This window comes from Microcebus murinus, chromosome 1 (assembly GCF_040939455.1).
Source record: "Microcebus murinus isolate Inina chromosome 1, M.murinus_Inina_mat1.0, whole genome shotgun sequence".
Classification (NCBI taxonomy): domain Eukaryota; kingdom Metazoa; phylum Chordata; class Mammalia; order Primates; family Cheirogaleidae; genus Microcebus; species Microcebus murinus.
Genome location: NC_134104.1, coordinates 68,006,416 through 68,032,591, shown reverse-complemented (window position 1 = coordinate 68,032,591; position 26,176 = coordinate 68,006,416). Strand labels below are relative to the sequence as shown.

General features: G+C 51.4%; 1 protein-coding gene across 9 annotated transcripts in view; it reads left to right on the top strand.

Moving 5' to 3' along the window:
* Positions 1-761: 761 nt before the first annotated feature.
* The window catches only part of TNK2 (tyrosine kinase non receptor 2), a 39,942-nt gene continuing 14,527 nt past the window's right edge, over positions 762-26,176 (top strand). For 2 of the 9 annotated variants that reach the window (XM_076002563.1, XM_012780380.2), the window contains exons 1-6: positions 764-1,108; positions 19,742-19,922; positions 21,305-21,375; positions 23,314-23,535; positions 24,678-24,830; positions 25,265-25,542. In XM_076002563.1, the coding sequence (XP_075858678.1) occupies positions 19,760-19,922; positions 21,305-21,375; positions 23,314-23,535; positions 24,678-24,830; positions 25,265-25,542 (887 nt within the window). In that variant the 5' untranslated portion in view covers positions 764-1,108; positions 19,742-19,759. Of the gene's footprint in view, positions 1,109-13,225; positions 13,381-15,978; positions 16,361-19,741; positions 19,923-21,304; positions 21,376-23,313; positions 23,536-24,677; positions 24,831-25,264; positions 25,543-26,176 lie in introns of those variants that run through there. The other 7 variants (XM_076002545.1, XM_012780374.2, XM_012780375.3 and 4 more) reach the window with 4 other exon arrangements.

The following is a 26,176-nucleotide window of genomic DNA, read 5'->3' as shown; positions in this document are numbered from 1 at the left end:
CGAGTGAGCGGGCGCCGAGGGCAGCACCATCTGGAGGGGCGGGACCGCGCGGCCTCTGGGGGGCAGGCGAGTGCGCTGGGCTGTGCAGGCTGGGGGCCCCCGGCGGGGAGCGCAGGAGGAGCGCGGCGGGCTCAGCCCCGCGCTGCCGGAGCAGCAGCCGCAGCGCGTCGGGGTCCTCAGCTGGGGCCCGCAGCAGCTCCGCGGGCTGAAGCTCGGCGTGGAGGAGCAGGGCGGGGTGGGTCCGGCGGTGCAGGAAGAGGGCGGGGTGGGCCAGGGGGTGCAGGAGCGGGGCGGCCGTGGCCGCGAGCCCAGCCTGGGGGTGGTGTGGGGGCTGCCGGACGGCGCGGACTGGAGGCGCCCGCGGCCGTGGGCTGGCTCCGCGGGCTGGCCCGTGGCGCAGGAGGAGGGGTTGGGGCCCCGCAAGCAGTACCAGGAGAAGGGGGGAGGCAGCCCCGCAGTGCAGGAGCGGGGCGAGGCCCGCACCGGGGTGCAGGAGCGGGGGGAGGGGAGCCCACGCAGGCTGCTGCAGCAGCCGGAGCGGCAGCCCGAGTTCGGGGACCGCTACGGCGAGCGCGGGGAGGGGCTCGAAAGTTCTGGCGAACGGGGGGAGAGGAACTGGGAGAGCTGCGGGCACCTCGGACGGGAAGCGGTGGTCCTGGGAGCGGCCCCGGCGCGTCGAGGCAGACTCGAAGTGGTGGGGAGGGCCCGGCCTGTGGGGCCCCAGGGGCCTGAGGGGGAGGGGCGCCTAGGGGTGCAGGAAGCAAATTGGCTGCCAGGGGTGCAGGAGGGGCAGGTGGTGCAGGCTGTCCAGGAAACATATCTGAACGGGAAGGGGTCCCAGCAGGGAGGGGGACCCCCTGAGGGCTACAGGACTCGGAGGCGCAGGCGGAGGAGAAGGTGGTAACTTCCCGGCACCTGGATCCTTCCTAGTGCCAAGGGGAGCGCAGGATGTAGGGGTTTAGGGAGTGGGGAGCAGGAGAGCGCCGTGAACCTGGGAGCTTCAGAAGCCACTGCCCGAGGACAGGCAGTGGCCCGCACAATCCTGTTCTGCTACCTCAGCCTGAGCATCACTGAAGCTGTGTCTCCCGGAGGCAGCAAAAGTTGGCAGGTAAGGGATCCCAGTTCCGTTCTCAGCTGGAGTTGGTGTGTTTGGAAGTAAGGGTCTGCAGTTACCTCGGGAGAAGGTGGTCTCAAACCACCCTTGTACTGTGGGGTTTTCAACCCGGGGAGAGAGGAAGCAGTGTGGTTTTCAAGCGAAAGGTAGGACTCCTCCCTCCAGTACTGTATACGGCAACCGGAGGAATGGGGCATATTCTTAGTGTCTAGACTGGAGATGAGACCGTCTGGGTGACTGCCAGGTCTGGGCAGAGGGAAGAGAGGGATAGCCCCAGGGCTGAAGTTGCAGGGTAAGTCACCCTTCCACCTGCCTACCGGTGGTGGTAGGGGTGCCTTAGTGCCATAGCTGGGGTGGTGCAATCAGCACAGGTTGCCTCAAGTCCTCAAAACACATTCCAAAGAGGGGAAGAGGGCAGTGTTGCATTAACAGAATCTTATCTTCTAACCCTGTTGGCCATGTGAGCTGAGATGAGAGTGCAGCAGCCAGTGGCTTGGGCACGAGCCTGGCTTGTTCCTGCCACACCGTCTTGTCACAGCTCATTTACTGAGGGCCCAGAGCCAAGGATGATTAGTGGCAGAAGGGCAGAGAGCAGCTGGTGAAGCCTCCTGTCTCTTTGTGTGACCTGGAGACCCTAACCTATACCTGCACTGCTGGATTCTGGGCTGCCTGTGCAGCCCAGGCCTTGGCCCCACACGGTGGAGGATGGCAGATGAGCAGCTGCAGTATCACCGGCTCTGCACCCACCAGGGCCAGCTCCAGCTCTTGGCCACCCTAGGGGGATTGCAGGGCCAAGGCTGGGGGCTAGATTTGGCTTCTTATTGACTCTTTTGTGGACTGAGTGGCAGGTCTACTCATTCCTGGCCTAGGGGCTTTTGGGCATATGGGCCTTGCTCTCCTAGGGCTGTTCACTTCTTACCTGGCACTGTCAGGGTTCTTGCTTCCCTAGACCTGGGGTGCGGGTGGGTGCATAGTGGCTGCCTGCCCAGGCTCTGAGCTGGGACCCATCTCTGTCTCAGCTCAAGGTGTGGCTCTGAGTCAGCTGGCCCCCAGACTCCTCTCCTGAACCAGACTGGGTGGAGATAGTGCTCTCTGTGGGGGCAGAGGGAGTGGTGGCAGTGGCTGCTGGAGGAGCCGGTTGGCCTGCTCCTTGTGCAAACCCAAACCTGTCTGTTAGCTTCACCCCATGCCTGTCACACTGCCACCTGAACACTCATGCACCGGAAGTTCACTGCTGTTTCCACGGCGCCTGGCTCTTCTGGAATGGCCAGAGTGGTTCTGGCTCTCTGAATAAATTGGAGAGAAATATCTGTTTTAAACACATACACACAAGCTTATGTCTTCATTTATTTTAGGTCAGCGTTTTGAATTTGTGGTAGACGAGAGGGAGAAAGGCATTGGCATCAGATTGGTTTTGACCTGGTGTTATACCGCATACTAGCTGTATAATCTCCTTGGGCACAGTAATTGTCTCTGGGCTTCAGTTTCCTTTTCTGTGTGTTGTTGGCCTTTGGCTTTCTCTACTGTCCTGAGTGCGGAGGGCTCAGACCCTTCTTTGCCAGCCTGGTGCCCACCTTCCAGAAGCCCTGGCTAGCAGGTATTGGGGAGGAGGGGTTAGTGCTCCCAGACCTTTTCCTCTGGGATGATCCCCCTGCCCTGTGCTTATTCTGGAAGGTGAAGTGGGTTTTTGTTTTTGCTTTTAATAACAGGTTTATTGAGGTATAATGACATATGGTAAACTGAGCATATTTAAAACATACAATTTAATAAGTTTAAACGTGTGTATACCTGTGAAACCACCACCATAATCAAGATAGCGAACATACTCCTTATTCCCAAATCCCCAGAAGTTTTCTGTGCCCTTTTGGAATCCCTCCATCCCACCCCTCCTCTGCCATCCCCCTTCCCCAGGTAACAGACTGGTCCATTTTCTGCCACTACACTTGAGTTTGCAGCATTTTATGTAAATAGAATCAAATACCAGGTGCTTTTTCTTTTTGGTCTGGCTTCTTTCATTCAGCGTAATTAATTTGAAATTCATCCATGTTGTTTCATGTATTAATAGTTTATTCTTTTTTATTGCTAAGTAGTTCATGAATATGCCAGTCTATTTATCCATTACCTGTTAATGGGTTTTCAGTTTTGGGCTGTTACACATAAAGCTGCTATAAACATTTGTGTTAGTCTTTGTGTGGACATATGCTTTTATTCTCTTGGGTAATCTCTGGGACCAAAATGGCTGGATCAAAAGGTAGGTATACATTTAACTTGTAAGAAACTAACAGACTATTTTCCAAAGTGATTGTACAATTTTGTATACCTACCAGCTGTATGAGAGTTCTAGTTTGTCGACATCTTTGTCAACTTCTAGTATGATCAGTCTCTTTAACTTTACACATTCTAATATATCTGTAGTGATATGGCAATGTGATTTTAATTAATGTTTCCCTAATGACTGATGCTGTTGAGAATCTTTTCATGTGCTCATTTGCCATATGTGTATCCTTGGTGAAGTGTCTGTTCAGATTGTTTACCCTTTTTTAATTGTGTGGGGGTTTTTTCATGTTGAGTTTTGAAAGGTTCTTTATGTGTCATGGATATAAGCCTTTTATCAAACATATGATTTGCAAATATTTTCTTCCAGACCGTGGCTTGCATTTTAATTCTCTTAACAGTGTATTTTTGAAGAGAAATCTTAAGTTTTACTGAATGCCAGTTTACCAATTTGTTATTATATAGATTGTGCTTTTGGTGTCCTAAGAAATGTTTGCCTAAGCCAAAGCCACAATGGTTTTCTCATATGTTTACTTGCAGAAGTTTTATAGTTTTGGGTTTTACATTTAAGTCTGTGATTCATCTCGGGTTAATTTTTGTATATGGTGCAAGGTATGAATCCAAGTTCAGCTTTTTGCATGTGGAGATCTAATTGTTCCAGCATCATTTGTTGAAAAGATGTGTCTCTCCGCTGAATTGCCTTTGAATCTTTGTCAAAAATCAATTGTGTGTGTATGTCTATTTCTGTACTCTCTTTTGTTCCTTTGATCTGTTTGTCTATCTTTATCCCAATATCACACTATCTTGATTACTATGGGTTTATAGTAAATCTTGAAATCAGGGTAAGATCTCAAACTTTGTTTTTCCTCTTCAAAATTATTTTAATTATTCTAGGTTCTTTGCACTTCCATATACATTTTAGAATTAGTTTGTCAATTTCTACAAAAAAGTATGCTGGGATTTTTAGTGGAATTGCAATCAATTTGGGGAAAATTCATACCTTAGTAGTATTGAACCTTCTGGCCCATGAACACCATATATCTCTGTACTTATTTAGATTTTCTTTAATATCACTGAGCAGTGTTTTCTAGTTTTCAGTGTATAGGTCTTTTCTATCTTTTGTCAGTCATATCCTTAAATATTACATATTTTTTGATGCTATTGTAAATGATACTGTTTTTTTTTATGGTATTGTTTTTTTTATTTTAAAAAAACTTTTAATTGCGGTTAAATACACATACCATAAAATTTACCATTTTAACCATACAGTTCAGTGATATTAAATACATTCATAATGTTGTGCAGCCATCACTGCTATCCATCCCCAGAACCTTTTTTGTCTTGTGAAATTGAAACTCTGTACCCATTATGCTGTAACTTCCCCCAGCCCCTGATAACCATGATTCTATTTCCTGTCTCTATAAATTTGACTACTCTAGCTGCCTCACAGGAGTTATGCAGTATTTCTCCTTTTGTGACTGGCTTATTTCACTTAGCATAATGTATTCAAGGTTCATTCATATTGTAGCATATGTCAGAATTTTTTTTTTTTTTTTTGAGACAAGGTTTTACTCTGTCACCTGTGCTAGAGTGCAGTGGTGGCATCATCATACCTCACTGCAACCTCAAACTCCTGAGGTTCAAGCAATCCTCCTCCCTCAGCCTCCTGAATAGCTGGGACTATAGGCACACATCACCACATCTGCTGATTTTTAAACGTTTTGTAGAGACAGGGTCTGACTGGTCTCAAACTTTTGGGCTCAAGCAATCCTCCCACCTCGGCCTCCCAAAATGCTGATAATAGGCATGAGCATTGCTCCAGGCTAGAATTTTCCAAAATGCTGATTATAGGCATGAGCATTGCTCCAGGCTAGAATTTTCTTTTTTTTAAGGCTGAATAATAGTCTATAGTATGAATATACCACATTTTGTTTATTCATCCATTCATGGACACTTGGGTTGCTTTCACCTTTTGGCTGTTACCAATAATGCTGTTATAAGATGGTATTGTTTTTTACATTTCAATTTCCAATTGTTTGTTGCTAGTACGTACAAGTACTATTGATTTTTGTATATCAGTATTTGAATCCTGCAACCTTGCTAAACTTACTAGCTCTAGTAGCTTTTTTTTTGTAGCTTCCATTGGACTTTCTACATATAGAGCATCATATCATCTAATAAAGAAAATTTTATTTACTTTTTTCTGGTCCTTATGTTATTTCTTTTTCTTACCTGATTGCACTGGCTAGATCCTTCTGGTGTAATGTTGAATAAAAGAATAGATACATTGTTTCTGTTCTTTAGGAGAAAGCGATCAGTCTTTCACCATAAAGCATGATGTTAGCTATGTTTTTCATATATGATCTTTATCAGGTTGTGAAAGCTCCCCTTTTATTAACTACTATGCTGAGAGTTTTAATTGGGAGTGGATGTTAAATTTTGTCAAGTGCTTTTTTATGTCTATCAAAGTGATCGTTGGATTTTCTCTTTCAGTTTGTTAACATGGTGATTTACATTGATTTTCATATGTTTAAATAACCTTGCATTCCTGGGACAAGCCTCATTTGGTTATGATGTCTTATTCTTTGTCTATGTTGTTGGATTCTATTTGCTGAGGAATTTGTTAAGAATTTTTGCATCTATGTTTATGAGGATAGTTTTCTTTTCTTGTAATATCTACAGGATTCATCATAATAGTTGGACCTCTATCTGTGGGTTCAACCAACCATGAATTGAAAAAAAAAAACAGTAAAAAACACCAACACTTTCCAAACTCCTGGGTAATTTCAGTGCACAACAAGGCAAAGAACCACCACTCCAGAGCTTAGAGAAGACCCTTCTCACATTGTGGTATGTCAGCATAACTTGGAAACTTGTTAGAAAGGCAGACTTGGCCAGGCATGATGGCTCATGCCTGTTATCCCAGCACTATGGGAGGCTGAGGTGTGATGATTGTTGAAGCCTGGAGTTCGAGACCACCCTGGACAATATAGTGAGACTCCATCTTTACAAAACAAAAAAAAATTTTTTTTTTTTTTTTGAGACAGAGTCTCGCTTTGTTGCCCAGGCTAGAGTGAGTGCCGTGGCATCAGCCTAGCTCACAGCAACTCATGGGCTCAAGCAATCCTGTTGCCTCAGCCTCCCGAGTAGCTGGGACTACAGGCATGCGCCACCATGCTCGGCTGATTTTTTCAATATATATTAGTTGGCCAATTAATTTGTTTCTATTTATAGTAGAGACAGGGTCTCGCTCTTGCTCAGGCTGGTTTTGAACTCCTGACCTTGAGCAATCCGCCCACCTCAGCCTCCCAGTGTGCTAGGATTACAGGCGTGAGCCACCACGCCCAGCCTACAAAAAATTTTTAAAAATTAGCCGGTTGTGGTGGCACGTGCTTATAGTCCCAGCTACTCGGGAGGCTGAGGCAAGAGAATTTTTTGAGCCCAGAAGTTTGAGGCTGTAGCGAGTTATGATAGCGCCACTGCACTCTAGCCTGCATGACAGAGTGAGACCCTGTCTTGAAAAGCAACGACAAAAACAAAAAGAAATGCAGACTCTTAGGCCTCACTCCATGTCTGTGAGATCAGAATCTGCGTCTTAACAAGATCCCCAGGTGACCTGTATGTACATTAACGTTTGAGAAGCAGTGATCTGTACCTGATTTATCCATGCAACAAATGTTTAGCAACACCTGCTGTGGGCCACGCTATTCCTGGAGGAGTGGGGGTGGGTCTGTTGAATTTTTTTGTCTGCTGCCTTGTTTGTAATTTTTTGTAACCCCAATTTTTAAAAATCCTGTTTTTATTTTTTGACCACACACTTTATCTCTCTGAGGGAATTAATGAGAGTTTTCTGTCTGAAATTTTCTTCTGCAGGGTTTTTCTTGGTTGCTTTTTTTCTTCTGCTTGTTGTGCTCGCTTTCTTTCATGTTAGAAGCTTTCCTTGGGTGTCAGGCAATTTTTTTTTTTGTCTGCTCTTGATTAAGGGAGGGAGATTACAGTGTGGGGTGGCCTTGTTTGTTGACTGAGCTTTGTATGGTGACCAGGACGAGCCATTTGTTGGGAACTCCCCATGTTGGTATCTTTACATCTTTCTTGGCCTGGTCAGAGTCACCAGAGAAGACACCTCTTATCTCCTTCCAGGAGGTGGAGGCCGGTCTCCATGTTCTGGGAGCAGGTAGAGAAGGGAACTGGGATTTGGCATCTATTGTGTGGGCTTTCCTTGTTGTGGCACCCTTTGTTGTCAACCAAGCCTGTTGTGCCCCTGTACAGAGACTTTCCGTTTATCCTCTCTAGGGAAATCCCTGTCTTTTTCAGGCAGGTGGTGGGGCTGGTGGCTTTGTGCTAGGGAAGGAGTCTAACAGTCTTGTTTCTTAAATAGCTTTTAATTAATCCTCTGTATTTTAGTATTTCCCTTCTGACAAATCACCTATTCTTCCAGAGGTTTCTGGGCTGCTAGTTCCTAGGCCTTTTGAGGGTTTTGTGGGGTTAGTCAATCCCATCACCTTGGGATTTGTGATTTTTCTCAGGTCTGCTCTCAATTGTTGCTGGGCCTTTCTTTAGGCTGCTGACCTTCACCAGTCCCTGACCTTGGTAGGGCTGCACCTCCATTGTCAGAAAAGAATCACTATCACCCTGAACATTTGCTCTCTCCCAGCTCCTAGAGAGCCGTTCCCCCTACGGCAGCTTCTTGATGCCTTGGACCAGGGAAGCCCCTTCCCTTTTTAGGGTCTCAGTTCCTTCATTGATCAAGTGGGCAGACAGGATATAGTGGAATTTAAGGTGTCTATCTTGAAGCCCCTGGCATTTTTCTCACTCCCAGACTCTCCTGGGCCCTCCATCCTGTCCTAGATTATATGTTTCCAGCTCCTGGGGTTTTAGTGTAGATGTGGTCCCAAGGGGATGAGCAGTGCATCCTGCAGAGTAAATGTTCCACAAATCACAGCTCTGGAATCTCCTCACTACTGTTCCTTTCCCCACCCCACCTCCATGGCCCAACAATGGGCCCCTTCAGCTCTGGGCTCTTGCTGAGCGGGTGGGGGTGGGGCGAGGCCTGAGCCCTTGCAGGCAGGATGACCAGCTGGGTAGCCTCTGCCCAGCCCTGGGAGAGCTCCCGGGAGTGGCTGGCTGCTGGGAGCTGGACTGCATCCTTCCTCCCACCCACCATCTTCCTTTCCCTGGAGGATGCTGGGCCTTGGTGCTGTGACAGTGGCTGTGCTGGACAGTCGGTGAGAGGCAGTTCTCTGCAGTACTCAGCGTCCCAGGCCTGGCTCCCAGGCATGCGTGGTGTGCATGGGAATAAGACCCAGACAGCCGCAGGAATTTATCTTCTGTCACACGCTGCTGGCGTTTGTGTGCTGGGGGAGGGATGCTCCAGGAGCGCATTAGGGCTCGCAGTGTCCTGTCTCTGGGTGTCAGGGTTGGCACGCTGGTCTTGAGCTGGTGGAGCAAGAAACAGCTTCACAGTAGTTTCAACGCTAACTTGATTCAGGTGGGGAGTTCAGTGTGGGCTGTGTTGTTTGGTCAGATCCTTTTCCTTCTCTCTCTGAGTTATACCTCCTCTGCTAGAGTTGAAGAAAGTGAGGCATATGAGGGTCCCTGTCTGGTGTGTCTGTCACTGCCTTCCCACCCTTTCCTGTACTCCTCCCCTAGGTGAGCTGGGATGCCTGACAAACCCAGGCTCCCTTCCCGTCAACCTTCATGACATCCTACCCCAGCCCTCCCTCCACAGTCTGGTGGAAGACAGTTTTTGAAGGATGATTCACAGCTCTCCCCCTGCTTGAGGGACTGGCTAAATTGTCTCTGGGTCTGAAATGGCTTTATGGGAACTAAGTAGCTTAGTGGGTCTGGGACAGGAGTGGCTGTAATGAGATTGACAGCCCGTCTTCCTTCCAGTGAAGGTGCTGGCTTCTCTGGATTAGAAATAATGGGGAGGGGCTAAGCTAGGGAGAGGGGAGGGCAGCAGGCTTGTTCCTGGCGTCCCCTGGGAAAGTAAGGTGGCTGCTGCTTATGAGAAAGGAGGCAGACCACCTTTCCCCAGTGTTTGTCACAAAGGCTGTGAATGCCTTTTTAGCAAACTCTCGACCAGGTCTCTTACCAGGTTCTGCTTTTAAGGTGACAAATGTAGACAGATGTAGACAAATGTAGACAGACACTATAAGGTTACCGTATAGCGTACAAGCCACAGTAGAGGTGTGTACAAGGGGCTTCCTCAATAGAATTATGTACTAATACAGGAGTTTATAGAAATAGTGACCCTTTAAGGACAGGAATATGACGGATAATTTAAGACATTAACTGCCATGTGAGTTGTATTTAACTCATGCTAGTTTTGAGCCTGGGGCCTCATGAAGCCTATGTAACTCATGTCTTTTCACCTTGGGAGTTGTGAGAACTATTTTTCAAGTTGCATGTAACTTATGCACAAAAAGCAATAAATAACAAATTTTTCATTAAATTAGAAAGGATTTTTTTGTTTTCGAAATTTTTATTCATAATAAAACACCATGGCCTCAAGAAAAAAAATTTTTTTCTAGTGTTGCAGTCAATGTGTTAAATTTTTTAATTCATTTGGCTGTTTTCCATATGAATTAATGTGTTTGTACTGCTTTTGTTTTCAAGCATTTCTTCAACAAAACAACATGAGAGTATGGCAGAAGTAACCATTTGGGGATAGGAAGTGGGAATTTACAGAAGAGACGGCATTTGATTTGGGTCTTGAGGTGTGTTTAGGAGTTCATCATGTAGACAAAGAGGAGTGTCGCAGACAAAGAATAGCTCAGAGACATTAAAGAGCAGGTGTGTCTAGGGCATGGCAAGCATTTGAAAGAGATGGAAGCAGAGAAATAGGCAAGGAGTGGATCCTGCACGGCCTTTGTGCTAACAGGGGATTTGACTTCTTGAGGAGTTACTGAAGGATGCAAGCAGAGAAGGGACATCAGGTTTGTGTTCAGGTGACAATAATGGGCAACCCTCTGCCGGGTGCTGTGTCAGGTATGCTAGTCATTTTTCTCACCGACTCTTCATAATAGCTCTATGAATGAGATTCTGTTTATCCCCACTCTACAGATGAGGAAATTGAGGCTTAGAAATTAAGTGATTTGCCCCAAAGTTGCTCAACTAGAAAGTAATGGAACCAAGATTTCAGCCCAGGTCTGTCTGACACCTGATCTTGATGGTGTTGATGGGAGGAATACTGATGAGGTTGAAGCAACATGATTTTGTGGTGTGTCTGGTGGAGGAGGTAGAGGAAGGGAGGGCAGGGGGTATGGTCTCTAGCGCAGGTGGCTGGTGTCAGCTTGTGATGTTCTCAGTCAGGAGACAGGAGCATGGATTAGCAGAGTTTAAGGAGGGGATGATGAGCTCAGTTTGGACATGCAGTTTGTAGTACCTGTGCAGCCTCCTGGTGGAGCTGCCCGTAAATATCTGGAAATGTGGGTCTAGAGGCACAGGATCTCAGGAATGGAGACAGCACATGGTGGTAATATGAGCCCTGGAAGGAGAGGAGGTGACCTCCAGGGAGTAGAGCATCCTTTGAGAAGAGAACAGGCATGGGTTCAGAAGTCTTAGGAAATACCAACAGTTAAGAAGAAGAGTCCAGAGACTTTAGGGCTGGCCTTGGCCTGTGGGCCCAGTACCACCAGCAAACACAGCCTCAGCTTAGGACCTCAGCTGCCAAGCTTCCCTGGTAGGGATGGGCCTTGAGTGTCCTGGAGCTGGAGAGGGTGTGGACAGCCCTGGTGTGTGTCTGAATCACTCCCTTCTCTTTCCTGGCGCCTGGCCAGCCTCCTCCCCAGACCAGTGTGATGTCAGACCCAGGCTGACCTGAAGGTGTGGGATTGCCTGGTGCACTTCCCTCTGGGATGAGGTTCTGAAGGGAACCAAGCTGGTCTTGGGCTGAAAGCATGGGCCCTGTGCACTGAGGGGTGAGTTGAGGCTGACGGGACTTGGTGGGGCTGACATGTGGAGGCAAGATATTCCTTTGCCAGGGAGAGGAGTTGTAAGCCCTCGTCCTCCCCAGTGTGTTGTTTTTCCTCTAGCGCTTGGAGAAGAGGGAGGTGGAGGTGGGAGAGGGCCAGCTTGGAGGTAGGGTTGGCATATATTCCCAAGAATACGGTAGATTGTTTTGGAAAAATCCTCTTGGCCGGAAATTACATGTCATGTCTGCTTCTCAGCGTGGATTTGTCACTTCACTGATGCTGTTGGAGAGGCTGGGGAGAAAGGAGTGGACAGCAGTGGTGGGCTGGTCCCCAGCCTCTCCTGGCTGCCTTTAGCTACATGCTGTGAAGAGACAGAAGGGCAGGTGAAGACCAGAGGGGTGTACATGTGGGGGCTTCTCTGCAGGCTAGGAGACAGCTGTAAGAGAATTATGGAGGGATGAGCTGTAAGAGAATCATGGAGGGATGAGGCAGGGAGAAGGCAGGAAGGAGGAATGGTCTGGATCAGACCCTGCATCCAACCAAGGCAAGACAGAATGGGCCTGGCAGTTTCAGCCTTGCTTTCTACAGCATCCCGACTTTGGGTTTTTGCAGCTACTCCCAAGACTAGTTTCTCTCTTAGCTGCAGGAAGCTGCTGAGGAGTTTCTGCCTAGAATAGACCAGGTGTCCTGGACCCCCTGCCTCGCAGAGTAAGCCTCCTAACCCAGCTCCAAGGTGGGGAAGGGGCTGTGTGAGGAGAGTGGGCCTTATGGGCACCCACCCAGTGCCCTCCTGGGGTCTGTTTCCACAGCCTGGAAGGTGAGTGGGGAAGGTGTCAAATCTCAGCATCTCTCCCTTCTCTGCCCAACCCAGGGAGGGGTGAATGTGCCCTAAGCTCAGCCCTAAACACCTGGTACTTAGGAGTCAGTGAATGCTTCAGATGCCATCAGAATGAGAGGGTGCGTGTGTGGTGCCTTGGGGCCTTGGGGGCTGGAGGGAGAGGAGGAGCCTGTGCAGCAGGACTTCCTGGGCTGGCAGTGGCCTCACCTCAGTGCTGGGTGAGGCACCCCTGTGTGGGCACGTGTTGCAGCAGCTTCTCCAGCAGGAGTCTGGGCGCTGGAGTCACTTCTCTGAAGTCAGAGAGGTCAGCCCCAGTACCCTGGCCTGTCCAGCACTCCCAGGCGCACAGCTTTGCTGTCTGGGGGAAGGGGATGGGATGTCACAGCAGCCAGGCTTATGGGGCTGCAGGGCAGGCTGCATAGCCACGTCTCCCTCGAGTACAGGGAGGTGTGGCCATGGCTTCTCAGGCTAGGTGAGCCCAGCTAGGTGCGGGGACGGCGGCAGGTGGGCACCTTGCATTCTTGGAGCAGGGTGGAAGCTGGGGCAGGCAGAAGAGTAGCACTCAGGGATGTCTAAAAGGAGGGGTTTTAGATCGAGTGAGGAGGCTTTTCTTCTGTGAGCTTTTTAGATGGACCCCCTTATCATGGAATATGGGGGCTTTTAAATCTCCGGGGCCCTAATTGGTAGCCCTGGAGGTCTGGGGTCCTGGAGGCGGGCTGAGGGCAGAGTGGAGTTGTGGCTATGTAGTCAGGGAAGGCGTGGCCCCTACCCCGGCTCTCTCTGTCTCTGTGGGGGTCAGCCCTAGCTGGCACAGCCCTCCCCTCCGCTCCTCTCCTCCTCCTCGGAGAAGGGGTGGGAGCAGCGCTGTGGCGAGGGGAGAGGCGGAGTGGAGGCTGGGGTGGGGGGAGGGGACGGCCGCCGGCCCAGAGGACGAGAGGCCATGACCACCCGGCTGCCAGTTGGTGGCGGATGTGAGGCCGTGAGGTGCAGGGTCACCTGGCCTGGAGGCGCGCCGCGCAGGGGCGCACCAGCGGCCCCTGCCCTCCTAGAGGATGCTCGAGGCCCGGCCCCTCAGGACGCAGGGCAGTGACGCTGCCGGTGCCGCTGGAGGGGCGGGGGCTGCGGCCGCGGGCGCTGCTTCCCTCCTTGACGGCGCCGCCACCGCCACCGGGAGTTTGGGCTTCATGGGGGAGAGATCTGCTTACCAGCGCCTCGCTGGGGGCGAGGAGGGACAGCAGGTAATGAGGGGAGGCGAGGGCTCAGCCAGGTACCTGGGACTCAGACCCCATCATTTGCCAGTGCTGAGGGCCCAGCCCTCTGCAGCTGCCTCTCAGGAGTGAGTGGTGTCTGTGCTTCTGGAACCGCCCGGGGACAGCGCCTTGGGGTTACGAGGCTGGGTATAGAGTGGGGTGCGTGCGATGGTGTGGTGGGGTCAGGGGTTTTGGCGGTGGTGAATTAGTGATGCTGGCATCTGCCTCAGTGTGCACATGGGTCCCCCTGGGACCCAAATATGCTGCCCTTTGGGCATTCTTTCATGCTCCATGGGAGCCCAGGAAAACCTGCTAGGATTTGGGTTTAGTCTTTTATGGCAAGTGAGTCTCTGTGCCCTGGGCATTCCCATTTACTGGGCTTTCAAATACGCATATCAAGCCAAATGTCCATTTGCTTTGGAAAATATGGTCCCTGTATAGATGGGGCTGCTTCCGTTCCCTTTGGAGCACAAGCACTTTCTCTCCTGGCCGGCAGAGGGCGGTAGCTGACAGGAGAAAGCGGGACCTTACCGGAGAGTTGGGGCAGAAAGGTCTGACTGTTTTTCCCTGGCTGCAGGAGAATGGGGTCTAGGAGCACCCCCATTCTGACCCTCAACATACTTCACTTCTCACAGCTTCCCATGCTGGATTGCTGGGCAAGCTGCTAGGGTTTGTTCTTATTGACCATGAAAGGAAGTGTCTGGCATGGGGTTCTGGTAGCTTTGGGTCACATCTTTCTGGGGTGGCTAGGTTTTTTTTTTTTTTTCTGTTTGTTTTTTTGAGACAGAGTGTCACTCTGTTGCCAGCTACAGTGCCCTGGCGTTAGCCTAGCTTACTGCAACCTCAAACTCCTGGGCTCAAGCAATCCTTCTGCCTCAGCCTCCCGAGTAGCTGGGACTACAGGCGTGTGTCACCAAGCCTGGTTAATTTTTTCTATTTTTGGTAGACAGAGCCTCACTCTTGCTCAGTTTGGTCTTGTGAGCTGCCTCGGCCTTCCAGAGTGCTGGGATTACAGGTGTGAGCCACCGCGCCCGGCCTGGGGTGGCTAGTATTTAATCTGGCTATTTTGATCCAGCAGCCCTATCTTGCAATAGAAGGAGTAACCCTGCTTAAATTGCCCCCTGACCTCAGGTCCCCCTGGGTCTCCTTCCAGGTGGTGCCTGGTGCCAGGGTAGGCTATAGGCTTCTCTGGGCTGAGGGCATAGTCTGCCAGGATTTGGGGAAAAGTGAGCTGCAGCATAACTTTGACCTGACCTTGTCTTGTCCATTAGCTCTGACCTCAGCCCTCAGACTGATTGTTCACTCAGACTGAGGGGAAGCTGCACCTGCCTGTCTCCACGAGCTTTAGGCAGGAGATAATAGAGATGATGGGGATTGGGAAGAGGGATTGATGCCAGGGGAATCCTCCTACCTCTCAGGGTCAGACCAGGAAATGCCTGTCCCTTCAGGCATCCCCAGGGAGACCAAGCACTGGGAGAGGCCCTGGAAAGAGAGCCTGGGATACTGATTCCCCAAAACTCTCTCACCCCAGCTGCCTACCCTCCAGCCAGCTGGGGCTCCCTGAGCTGGTGGCCAGCTGGACAAGGACAAGAGAGCAGTGTGCAAGAAACAGGGGCTCCCTAGGCATGGCCTGGTGGGGGGAGCTGGGGGAGCCAGAGAGGACTTCCTGCAGCTGTCAGGTGTGTCTGGGGGCTGTAGTGGGGGGGGTATAAGAGCAGCTGGTGCTCTTTGAGTAGGGGCAGAGGGATCATTTGTCAGTTCTAGGAACGTGGGGGCCTACAGGGGCTTGGTGGAGAGTCTCTAGTCCCCTTAAGTGGAGCCTGTTGTCTGTGTGTGGGGGTATATGCAAGAGACATCCTACAGCCTAGGATCCTACAGCTTTGGGGTGGGGGCATCCCAGCAGGGGTCTTGGGGCATATTTGTTTTAAAGGGGTTTTGGACCTTGGCCAGCTGTTCTGGGTAGCCAGGGTGCTGTGGGCAGCAGTCAAGGCAACCCCAGGGGAGGGGGTGGAGATCTGCACCCCCACCCCACCCTTGCTCTTGGCTGGACTGCCCTACTCTGGCAGGCTGCCGGCCTCCTATTTCCGTCGGGCACCAGGGTAACAGGGCCACATTAGGGTCTGAGCCAGGAGATGCCCAGCCAAGGCTGGGACTGGGGGGATGGGGAAGGGTCTGCCTGCAGGGTCCAGGAAAAGTTCTTTGGGATACCAGCCCCCAATTCAGGTTGTGTTCTAGTCCCCACATCCCCAGACAAGCCTGTATGGGGGCCTGTAGTCTCTTTGTACATGCTGCTTGATTCACATAGCCCCCACCCTAAAAGCCCAGGAGTTGTGTGCAACTGTGAGAGCTGGGGTAGAAGCCAGAGACAGGGGGCCTTGTGTATGGGGAGGCAGGGGGGCCAGCGCGGGTGGCTGGAAGGAAGAGTCCCCCCCATTCCTGCTGCCCTCTTGGCAGTGATTCAGAAAGGTCCTTTTTCAGCCAGTGTCAGAGCTGCTCAGCTGGGAAGGGAGGGAGGGAGGGAGGCAGGAGGGAGGGCGGGCAAATGGGTGGGGAAGCCAGGGAGCAGGGCTGGAGCTGTGACCACTGCACTGGAGAGAAGACACAGAAACAGGACAGAGGGCCCAGGCTGCAGCCAGCAGGAGAAGAGCTAATCTGCTCCCTGCCAGACTGGCCAGCTGTGGAAGGCCAGCTGGGCTTGCAGCAGAGCAGAGGGGCCCACCCTGTTCTTCTGCTCCATTTCCTACCTCCACTGTGGGATTTTGGGGTCTCCTGGGGTAGACCCCTGGCCAACTTCCCTTCTGGGCTTGAAACTCAGAATCTGAGGCCCCTGCTCACCCACTTCCCGGGTCAAAGCCCAGTGGCCTGCTCAGCAGGGTCCAACTCCGTGGAGATGCCAGCAGCACGTCGGTTCCCTGGCCTAGAGCTCTCCTTTCCTCTCCTGGCCAGACTGCGGCGGCGTCTGTACACAGTGAGTGGGGGGCTGGGGGCAGGGGCTGGGCTGGCTGGGGACTGGGCTGCTTCCTCCAAGAGTGGTACTGGGAATGGCTGAGGGACCTCTCCAGTGAGGGCTTGACTCGGGGGTTTGGGCCAGGTAGCCTCTCCCTTCTGGCTGCTGCATTCATTTTTGTTGGTCTGTGTGTTAGAAAAGTGTGTGCAGGAGCCAGGTCAAGTGTGTGTTTGCATGCCAGCCATGGAGCTGGGGCGGACATAGGTGTGCAGACTCCACACTGTGCTGGGGGCCAGGCACATGCAGAACTGGAGACTGTCTGAGCTGGGGGGAGCTGCAGCCAAGCTCTGTGCTTCACAAAGAAACTTGGGCTGGAGGGGGAGTTGGGGGATGGGAGGCGACCTGTCCTGGGTTATTACCCTGGGCTTAGCAATAGAGGCAGCACTGGGACTCTGACTCCTTTCCTCAGCTGGGTCCCTGTGTTCTTCCCAGTCTTCCCACACACACCCCTACGCAATAAGCCCTGTCCCTGGGGTTGGGGAACAGGCAGGGGAGTGTACGGCTGAGCAGAGAGATTTGTTAGCTGGTGCTTCAGGAAAAGGGAACAGGCCTGGCTGTGCTTGTTGAGTAGCTTTGGGGGAGGGGCCTCTGGGTCTTCCCCAGCTCTGACCACTCAGGGCATGGCGTTGAGCTGTTTTCAGGAGCCCAGACAAGGGCAGGAATAGGAAGCCTGGAGCCTTGGGACTTGGGGGTGGGGGAGGGGAAGGAAAGGAGAGGACCTATAGACTGCTTGCCTTGGTGGGGACCAGAAACCCCATCTTGAGGCTGAGCCTTATAGGGTGTGGGGCCACTTTGCTCCATGGACAGGGTAGCGATGGTAGGAATGCTGGCTGGCCCTGCCTGGCCAGGCCGTGGGGAGAAACTGCCTGGGCCAGTGGTTTTCATGGTGCACCTCTGGGCTTTCTTCTGGAAAGCAGTGATGCCCTGTCCTCTTAAACTGTGTTTTGTAAACAGATGATTTTGTTAAGGATGAATGAGTTAATACAGCCGAAGGCTTAGAACTGTGTTTGGCATATAGGAAGTGTAGTCGAAGTGTTATGTGTTATTTTTATTGTTACTGTTTTTAAAACTAATAGAAATTTAACCTGTTATCTGTGTGTGTGTGTGTGTGTGTGTGTGTGTGTGTGTGTGTGTGTGTGTGTGTGTGTGTGTGTGTATGTATATGTATGTGTGTGGAGTCAACCAGTCAACATAATGCCAACTATAAATTAACAGAGAAATAAAAGGAAAATAATTTATAACATTTTATATATTCTGATGTGTCTGTACACTAGATGACAGAATGAAGTTGTCAGATACTAAGACCATGAAGGCAACATCTGCAAGTACCAACTGAGGAGAGTTTTGAAATAGTAAAGGTGTGGGGGGGTGCCTTCATTTTTTCAAATAGTGGACCTTTGCTCTATTCTGAATAAAACAAAGTCCAGTTTTCCCTCAGTTTACACAGTTGCTTCATTCTAGGAAAATTCAGTGTGTATTAAAACTACAGAAGTACTTTCTTGTTCATATGTTAAATGGGATTGGCGTCCAGGTCTGGATGATTATAAATAGGTTTTTCACCTGCGTGAATTGAGTTGTGTGGGATTTGGAACAGTGTGTGAGACTGTCCTGTGTGTTGTAAAATAACGCAAGTTCTTGTTCTCCAGCCACCCACTAAATGTTATTCATGCCCCCCCAAACATTGTGACAACCAAAGTGTCCCCTAGGGGGCTGTGCAGCCCTCATGAGGACTATCCAAATAAAGGGTTACGGCTTAAAGTTTGGAAACCACTGGCTGGCCCAGCTGCTTTGGTGGAAGAGCCAGGATTTGAACTGAGGGTTTCTCATTCCCATTTGTCACTCTTTGTACTTGCCTGAGCTGCCTGGGAAAGTCTGAACTGGCACTGTGTTGGCAGGACCACTGGCTCACGCTGGCCGGGCTGTGAGTGCCTGCTTCTCTTCGTGCATCTAATTGTGATGAGAGCTGGGGATGAGGCCACCTTGGAGTTGGCAGGGCGGGGGGGGGGGGGGGGTTGGAGGGGATAGCTTGGCCCCTAGCCAGGCAGCTGGCCTTTTTCCTCTTGCCTTCCTCATTGGGGATTGAGCATGGGTCAGGGACTGGCCTGGCCTGGCCAAATGCTCAACTCTGAGACGTCTTACTTGGACAGGGATGGGTTTGGTGTCCCAAGGGTCAGGTTGCTTAGCTTTGAAGGTGCCACCAGCCTCTTTCACTGGGCCCAAGAGAATATAGATCAGATGTCATTCACTGGTACCCATTGGCTGATTGTAGCCTGCAGATGTGTTTTGTTTGGCCAGCACTACATAGTACATGTTGTTTCAAATTTGAACAAACAGTGGACATGGTTAAAAAGTCAGGAGAAAGATGATGTATAAGAAACAGAAAGGTATGAATAGTGTGTGACTATTTATTTGTGTGAAGGTTAAAACAAAGTCTGAAAGAGTATGTAAAAGACATTATTGGCAGCTGACTTCAGGGACAAAGAGCTAGGTGGCTGGGCAGTAGGGGTGGGAATGAGACCTTATGGTTGCTGCATGCCTTTTGAATATTTTACTGTGTGCATATATTACCTTTTAAAAAAACTTTAATGGTAAGGTTTCACATATAAATTTATATTTCTGGCATTTCTTGAAAAAGTTGGAAGCTTTGACAACACTGGGCCAGTCTCTCGTGACAACCATTGACAGAAGCAGAACCCTTTACTGACTGGAGTATCTGAAAGCCTACCCCCATCCCCACCCTTCCCCATTGTCTTATACTAGCTGTGGCCCTGTAGGCGCTGGGGTGGTGGCCTGTGGAGTGGTCTTTGGATTTTTGGAAGAGACTCCAAGGTTGTCGAACATTGGGAGGAACTTAGCTTAGAGCTCGTTTGGTCCCAGAATCTTCCTGTGGAGCCCCTCAGATCTGAGGAGCCCCTGGGTGGACCTAAGGGGACACGGTACCCCCAAAAACATTTTATTAAAACTTCAGGAGTAAGAATGTGTCTGTTTTCAAGGAGAGAGAATTATGTTTTATCAGATTTTCACAGGGCTTGTGACCCCTGGAGACTTGAAGAGCAGGTTGATCTCAGATCACTTGACCCACAGATTGTGGGAGGAGACCCTGACTCCTGACTCCAGGGCCAAGGTTGTATCCCAGCTGCCCTAATTCTACCCTTGTAGCTGGCGGAATGGGGGACGCAGGTACAGGCTGTTCTATACAGCTGTTTTGGGGAGCAAGAAGGTGGTTTACAAGTTCTTCCAGACAGTGGTCTAGTAGATATGGGTAAGCCTCGGGCACTCGGGGGCAGGGCTCCTGTTACCTCCTGTATCCCTGGTCCCTGAGTTGTTCTTCTTGTCCCACAGCGGCTGGGCAGCAGCAGCATGCAGCCGGAAGAGGGCACAGGCTGGCTGCTGGAGTTGTTGTCCGAGGTGCAGCTACAGCAGTACTTCCTGCGGCTCCGTGATGACCTCAATGTTACCCGCCTGTCCCACTTTGAGTATGTCAAGAATGAGGACCTGGAGAAGATTGGCATGGGCCGACCTGGTAGGTGGGACGTTGGCCTTGCTTGTCTTTACCCTTCTAACCATTTACATCCTCTATCCTCAGGCCCACTAAGCGCATGGAAGACCCGCCCTCCTTTATTCCATGGGGTGGCAGCTGAGAACTCTGTCTGCTGTCCCAGAGCCCCCAAGGTGGGGCTGGAGGGACACGACTAGTTGCTGCACACAGGAGTTTGCAGTTGTAAAGGTGAATCGGAGTTTGAGGAGAATAAAGACTTATTGAAGCTCTGGCTACTCAGGACTCACTGCATACCCTTTTTGTTTGACGTCTGTGGGACGTGTTTCCTTGATCTCGCCATCTTTTACAAGCATAGCATTGAGTCTGTTCTGGTCACCATTCTGAACACCAGGGCATCAGTGTCCAGAGACCTATAGGGAGAAGAAAGACAAAAACTTACAGTTGATGATTTGCTAACTTTTTCTTTGTCTGTCTATCTCTCCCATGCACGCCTGCACGTGCATACACACTCACACACAGAAAGATTCACTCTAAGTTGAACTCATTTCTTTTTCTTCTTCTTTTTTCTTTTTTTTTTAAGGCAGAGTCTCACTTTTTTGTCAGGTATAGAGTGTCGTGGCGTCAGCCTAGCTCACAGCAACCTCAAACTTCTGGGCTCAAGCGATCCTTCTGCCTCAGCCTCCTGAGTAGCTGGGACTATAGACGTATGCCACCATGCCTGGCTAATTTTTTTCTATATATTTTTAGTTGGTCAATTAATTTCTCTGTATTTTTAGTAGAGATGGGGTCTCGCTCTTGCTCAGGCTGGTCTCGAACTCTTGAGCTCAAACGATCCGCCCGCCTCGGCCTCCCAGAGTGCTAGGATTACAGACATGAGACACTGCGCCCAGCCATCATTTCTTATCTTTGTATTTATCCTAGAAGTAGGAGTTATAGCATCTAGAAGTCATGGTGTTCTTTGTAGAACATGAGAGACTTAGTGCATTCAACTTAAAATAGCTAAATAGATAATAATTTGCTAGATTAAACAGTGACTTAGGCTGCTTTGGGCCCGGATAGTTGGTGTCTGATGCCAGAAGCATAAGAAAGTTTATAGGGGAAAAAAAAACTCAAAATTGAGAAAATTCTGTTTACTACCTTGATTTTTTTTCCTGAGAGCTGGGAGAAGATCACTATTATGCAATTCATGTGGTTACACATCTGGGAACCACTGCCTAGAAGTGGAATGCGGTGACCCTCTGGTCAGTTGAGGCTCTCGGTTAGTTGAGATTGATGTCATTGGTATCATTGTGCTGGACTGTATCTAGCGGTGGACCCAGCCCAGGGGGACCGAGGAAGCCAGCAGGGCGGGCTCTGGAGGTTGTGAGCCATCTTAACAGTGCTGGGCTCCCCTTGCCTCCTCGCAGGCCAGCGGCGGCTGTGGGAGGCTGTGAAGAGGAGGAAGGCCATGTGCAAACGCAAGTCGTGGATGAGCAAGGTGGGTGAGGAGTGGGGAGGTAGCAGCCTCGTGGGCCCACTCTGCTGTCAGGCCTGGGAGCCTTCTGCCAGTCCCCAGACAAGTGTAATCTCACCGTGTTCCCTGGCACTTTGTACAGACCTCACTCCTCCAGGGTCTTATCGGGCAGGGCACTTGTAGAGCTGCCCGGCTAAGTGTCCGTCTCCGCCAAAGCTGGACACGTGAGCAGCCTGTGTGCAGTAAGGTCTTCACGGCCCCTCCCCGAACGCCTGCAACAGGAGCTCATTGACAAGTGCGCCTTAACTTAGCCTTGCTCTGAGTGTTGGGGCCAGTGTCCAACGTTTGGTGGTGGAGACTGTCTGGACCCAGGACATCCTTGCTCTGCTTCCCGCCTCCCCCATCCTCTCTAGGTGTCTCTGGTCATCTGGCCCTGCTGACAGCTTCCTTCCCCAAGCCTGCCCCCACCCTTCCACCTTGTCCTAATTTGGGGTTGTGGTGTAATAAGTCCCTGGTCTGACTCAGTGGAACTTTGCCCATTGTCTGGAAGACAATGAGAGAGGAAGTGAGCCAGCCAGGCCTTCCCTCCCTACTTCTGGCCTCAGGGCTGGGGTAGGGGGGTGGGCCAGGCAGAACAGCTGGGCTGGGATTGGGCAGCAGAGATTTTTCTGGCTGCACTCGGCAAAGAGGCTGTCTCTTGGGATCCTGTGGCCTTTTCTGGGAACACTGTCCTGGTCCCTTGCCCAGGTTTTAGGGAAGGATGCGTGTGTTGGGGTGGGTAAAGGCAGAAGAGAAGGGCAGTGTGGTTTGCCAGGATTTGGGGGTCTTGGATTTGCCACTGGCTTTGGTGGTAGGTCCCTGGGCAATTGTTGATCCTCCCCAGACTTTAATCGTGTCTTCAGTGAGCCACTGTGGCCCCATTGCCCAGCTCACTTGCAGGTCTGTGGGGAGGGGCCCCAAGATAATGGCTGTGAAGGGCCTTGTAACCTGAACATTGCTTGCACAAGTAAGGGATTCCACTTACAGGGAGGAAGGAAGGACAGAGCAGAGGCCAGAAGAGGCCATCAGATTTGAGATACCCCTAGCCCATAAGGCTCCACCACATTTGGGGGTGGCGGGCCTGAACTGGGAGTGTGCAGCCTGAAGCCAAAGCTTTGAATGCCCCAGGGGAGATGGCCAGCTTTGACCCTCACAGCCTCCTTCCTCCTGTCCCTTGACCTGTGGTTTCCTTCTTCTCTAGCCCAGGTCTCAGAGTACCCTCCAGTCTTCCTTCTTTCTCAACCGTCAGCTCTAGGCACCCCTCCAGAAACCCAGCTGTCTCCCGGGCCCTTCCCCAGCAAGGACTAGCTTCTTCTGACACACACACACTCTCTTTTTTTTTTTTTTCTCTCTCTCTCTCTTTCTTCAACCCAGACTAAAATTATCCTCTCCCCTGGGCAGGATGAAGGGCAGCCGACTCCCTGGGGAGGGTGGAGACAGACAGTGCCAAATGGTCAGCCCAGAGAAGGGGCCAGGGCTAAAAATGGACAGGGAGGTGTTTGTGGAGGGCCCCTCAGGCTCCTGCCTCATCTACTTGGTTCAGGGCTGGAGTCTGTGCTGGGCTGGGGGTGTAGGGAAGGGGGGGTGGGCAAGAGGACTGGGAGGAGATTCAGAGCCAGAGTGGGTGGTGCCTGAGGGCTTGGGACTGTGTCTTTCCCACAGCTGGGTGTGGGGCCACGGCAGCCACAGGCTGCATGCCTGTCTGTTTCTAGCACCCACCTGGAGGATACTCTGAGACTGTGGGTGCCTGTTTGGGGGTGTGCTCCGGAGGGAGTATGGGCCTCCAGCCAGGCTGCCCCCTACAGTTTAGCAAAGCCAGGACCTATTTGGAGGCCAGGCTGAGGACCCAGGTGGACCTGGTGGGACTGAGTGACTGGTTCTGCAGTCTTGGGTTCCATCTGGCCCCTGGCTGCCTTCAAACAGGTGTTCAGTGGAAAGCGGCTGGAAGCTGAGTTCCCCCCTCATCACTCTCAGAGCACCTTCCGGAAGACCTCACCCACCCCGGGGGGCCCAGCAGGGGAAGGGCCCCTGCAGAGCCTCACCTGCCTCATCGGGGAGAAGGACCTGCGCCTCTTGGAAAAGCTGGGAGATGGTTCCTTTGGCGTGGTGCGCAGGGGCGAGTGGGACGCTCCCTCGGGGAAGACGGTGAGCTCTCTGTGCCCGGCCGGCATGGCAGAGGGACGGGCCCCCGAGACTGGTAGGGGCTCTTCTCCCCCCTCTGCTGGGATGTGAATGGGGACAGGTCACAGAGTGGCTCACCCTGGAGTCCATGCTCATTTTTAACTAAGCACATTTGTTTCTTGTTTCAATTATAAAAATAACTTGCCTATCATAAAAATTTGGAAACTATTTGAAAAATAAGAAAAATAAATGCCTGTAATTTCACTACTCAGAGGAAGCAGACGTAGCATTCCTGCCTCCGCCCCCTACCCCGGCCCCCAGGTATTTTACTGGATTTAGTTAAGATACAAATTTTAGATGCAACTTTTTAAAACTTGTCCTTTCTTTTTGGCATTTTAAAATTTTTCCGGAGGGATAACATGTATACACTAAAACATACAAGTTTCGAGTGACTTTTTACATTTGCACAGACTCACGATCAGACCCCTGCCCAGTGTATGGAGCATTCCAGCACCCAGAAGGCTCCTCATGCCTCTTCCACTCTATAGACCCTTCTTCCAAGGGAAGCCACTATTCTGATTTCTTAAACCGTAGATTAGTTTTTTGGCATTATATTTAAAGCAGGCGTCCTCAAACTGTGGCCCACGGGCCACATGCGAGTGTTTTTGCCTGTTTGTTTTTTTACTTCAAAATATGTGCAGTGTGCATAGGAATTTGTTCATAGTTTTTTTTAAACTATAGTCTGGCCCTCCAAAGGTCTGAGGGACAGTGAACTGGCCCCCTGTTTAAAAAGTTTGAGGACCCCTGATTTAAAGCATTTTCCTTCTACACTTAAAACACTTTTAAGGGTTCATTTTATTGTAGCGTTTTAATGTTCTGTTATCATACTGGTCCATCTCCTACCCTATGATGGCTATTTAACATGGAAATTCCTGCTGGAACAGGAGGCCCAGCTGATAGCTCCTGGGGACCAGCCAGCTGCCCTTGCTCAGTCAGGCCACATGCAGAATGTGTCAGTCCGGGCACTGGCCACATGCTCGCCCACCTAGATGAGCAGATCTGAGGCAGGAATCTTTGAGCTGAATTGGAGGTGGAGCAGGTTTTCTCTGCTCTGAGGGTTGGGGGCTGGGCAAGTCCTGACTCCTTGCAAATCCCATTCTGGGCAGGTGAGTGTGGCTGTGAAGTGCCTGAAGCCTGATGTGCTGAGCCAGCCAGAGGCCATGGATGACTTCATCCGGGAGGTCAACGCCATGCACTCACTTGACCACCGAAACCTCATTCGCCTCTACGGTGTGGTGCTCACACCACCCATGAAGATGGTGAGTGCTGTGGGCAGGCAGGGGCTCTAGGCCCCCAGTTCCCTTACCCCTCCCCGCCCCATGTGGTGAAGGGGCTCACAGTAGACTGCGCAGTGCCGACTGTCTGCTGGAGCCCATGTCCATCCCTGGGCTTGGCTGGTGCTCGTTGGCAGAGTTGCACCCATGGGAGGGCCTGGTCCTTGAGTTTAATTTTTGGAATTGCAAGGCTTTGCCTCTTTGGGCTACTTCTCTTTGGGCCTTAGTTTTCCACATTTCCTGGAGGGAGAGGCCTGGGAATTTGTAGGTCTCCTACAGATCCTCAGATGACAGGCCAGGAAAGTGCATTGAGCATGGCTCTGGGAGGCCTTCAGGAGAGGGACTGGCAGCCTAGCATGGGGTACTGAGAGGGCGGGGCTCACCCAGGCCTGTTCCTCCTGCCTCTTCCGTGGCCTCAGGTGACAGAGCTGGCACCGCTGGGATCGTTGTTGGACCGGCTACGTAAGCACCAGGGCCACTTCCTCTTGGGGACTCTGAGCCGCTACGCCGTGCAGGTGGCTGAGGGCATGGGCTACCTGGAGTCCAAGCGCTTTATTCACCGTGACCTGGCTGCCCGCAATCTCCTGTTGGCTACCCGAGACCTGGTCAAGATCGGGGACTTTGGGCTGATGCGAGCACTGCCCCAGAATGATGACCATTACGTCATGCAGGAACATCGCAAGGTGCCCTTTGCCTGGTGAGGGGCAGGTGCTGCCGGCTCACGGGGCCTGGACCCCACCCTGGTTCCTGCAGACCCAGGCCTCAAAGCTTCCGGGCCCTTCTGTACCCCATAGCCCTGGGCTCTGCCTGGGCCTGCCTTTGTCTGTTGTGGGCCTAGGGTGCCCTTCTTGTGTAACCATCCGTTCACCCATCCATCCAGGACTTCTCGAGGGCCCATGTGTCAGGGTCTGGGTACTGGAAGGCACAGGGATAAATGCTGTGGGACTTGTACAGCAGTGTGTTGCTCAGTGGGGTATTAAAAGGCTTCCTGGAGGAGTCCATGTTAAGCTCCTGAAATATCAGGAGAGGTAGCCAGGCAAAGATTGGTAGTTAGGCATGTTCTAGGTGGAGCTAGTGGTAGGCAGGGCCAGACCACACTGGGCTTCATATCATAGACTGCCTGGGGCTACCCACCTGCACACTGGAATGGTACCTGGCCTTGTGCTGGCCCCTGTGTGGGCATATCCTGTACTGAGACCGTTGTGGTCCTCTGGTACCAGAGGTACCCAAAGGAGTAGCGCTCTCCCTGCTTTGGGGTGGGAGGGGTTGGTCCAGTTACACTTGCCAGAGCTGTGGCTTTGGGCACCTCTTATAACCCAGCATGTGTGCTA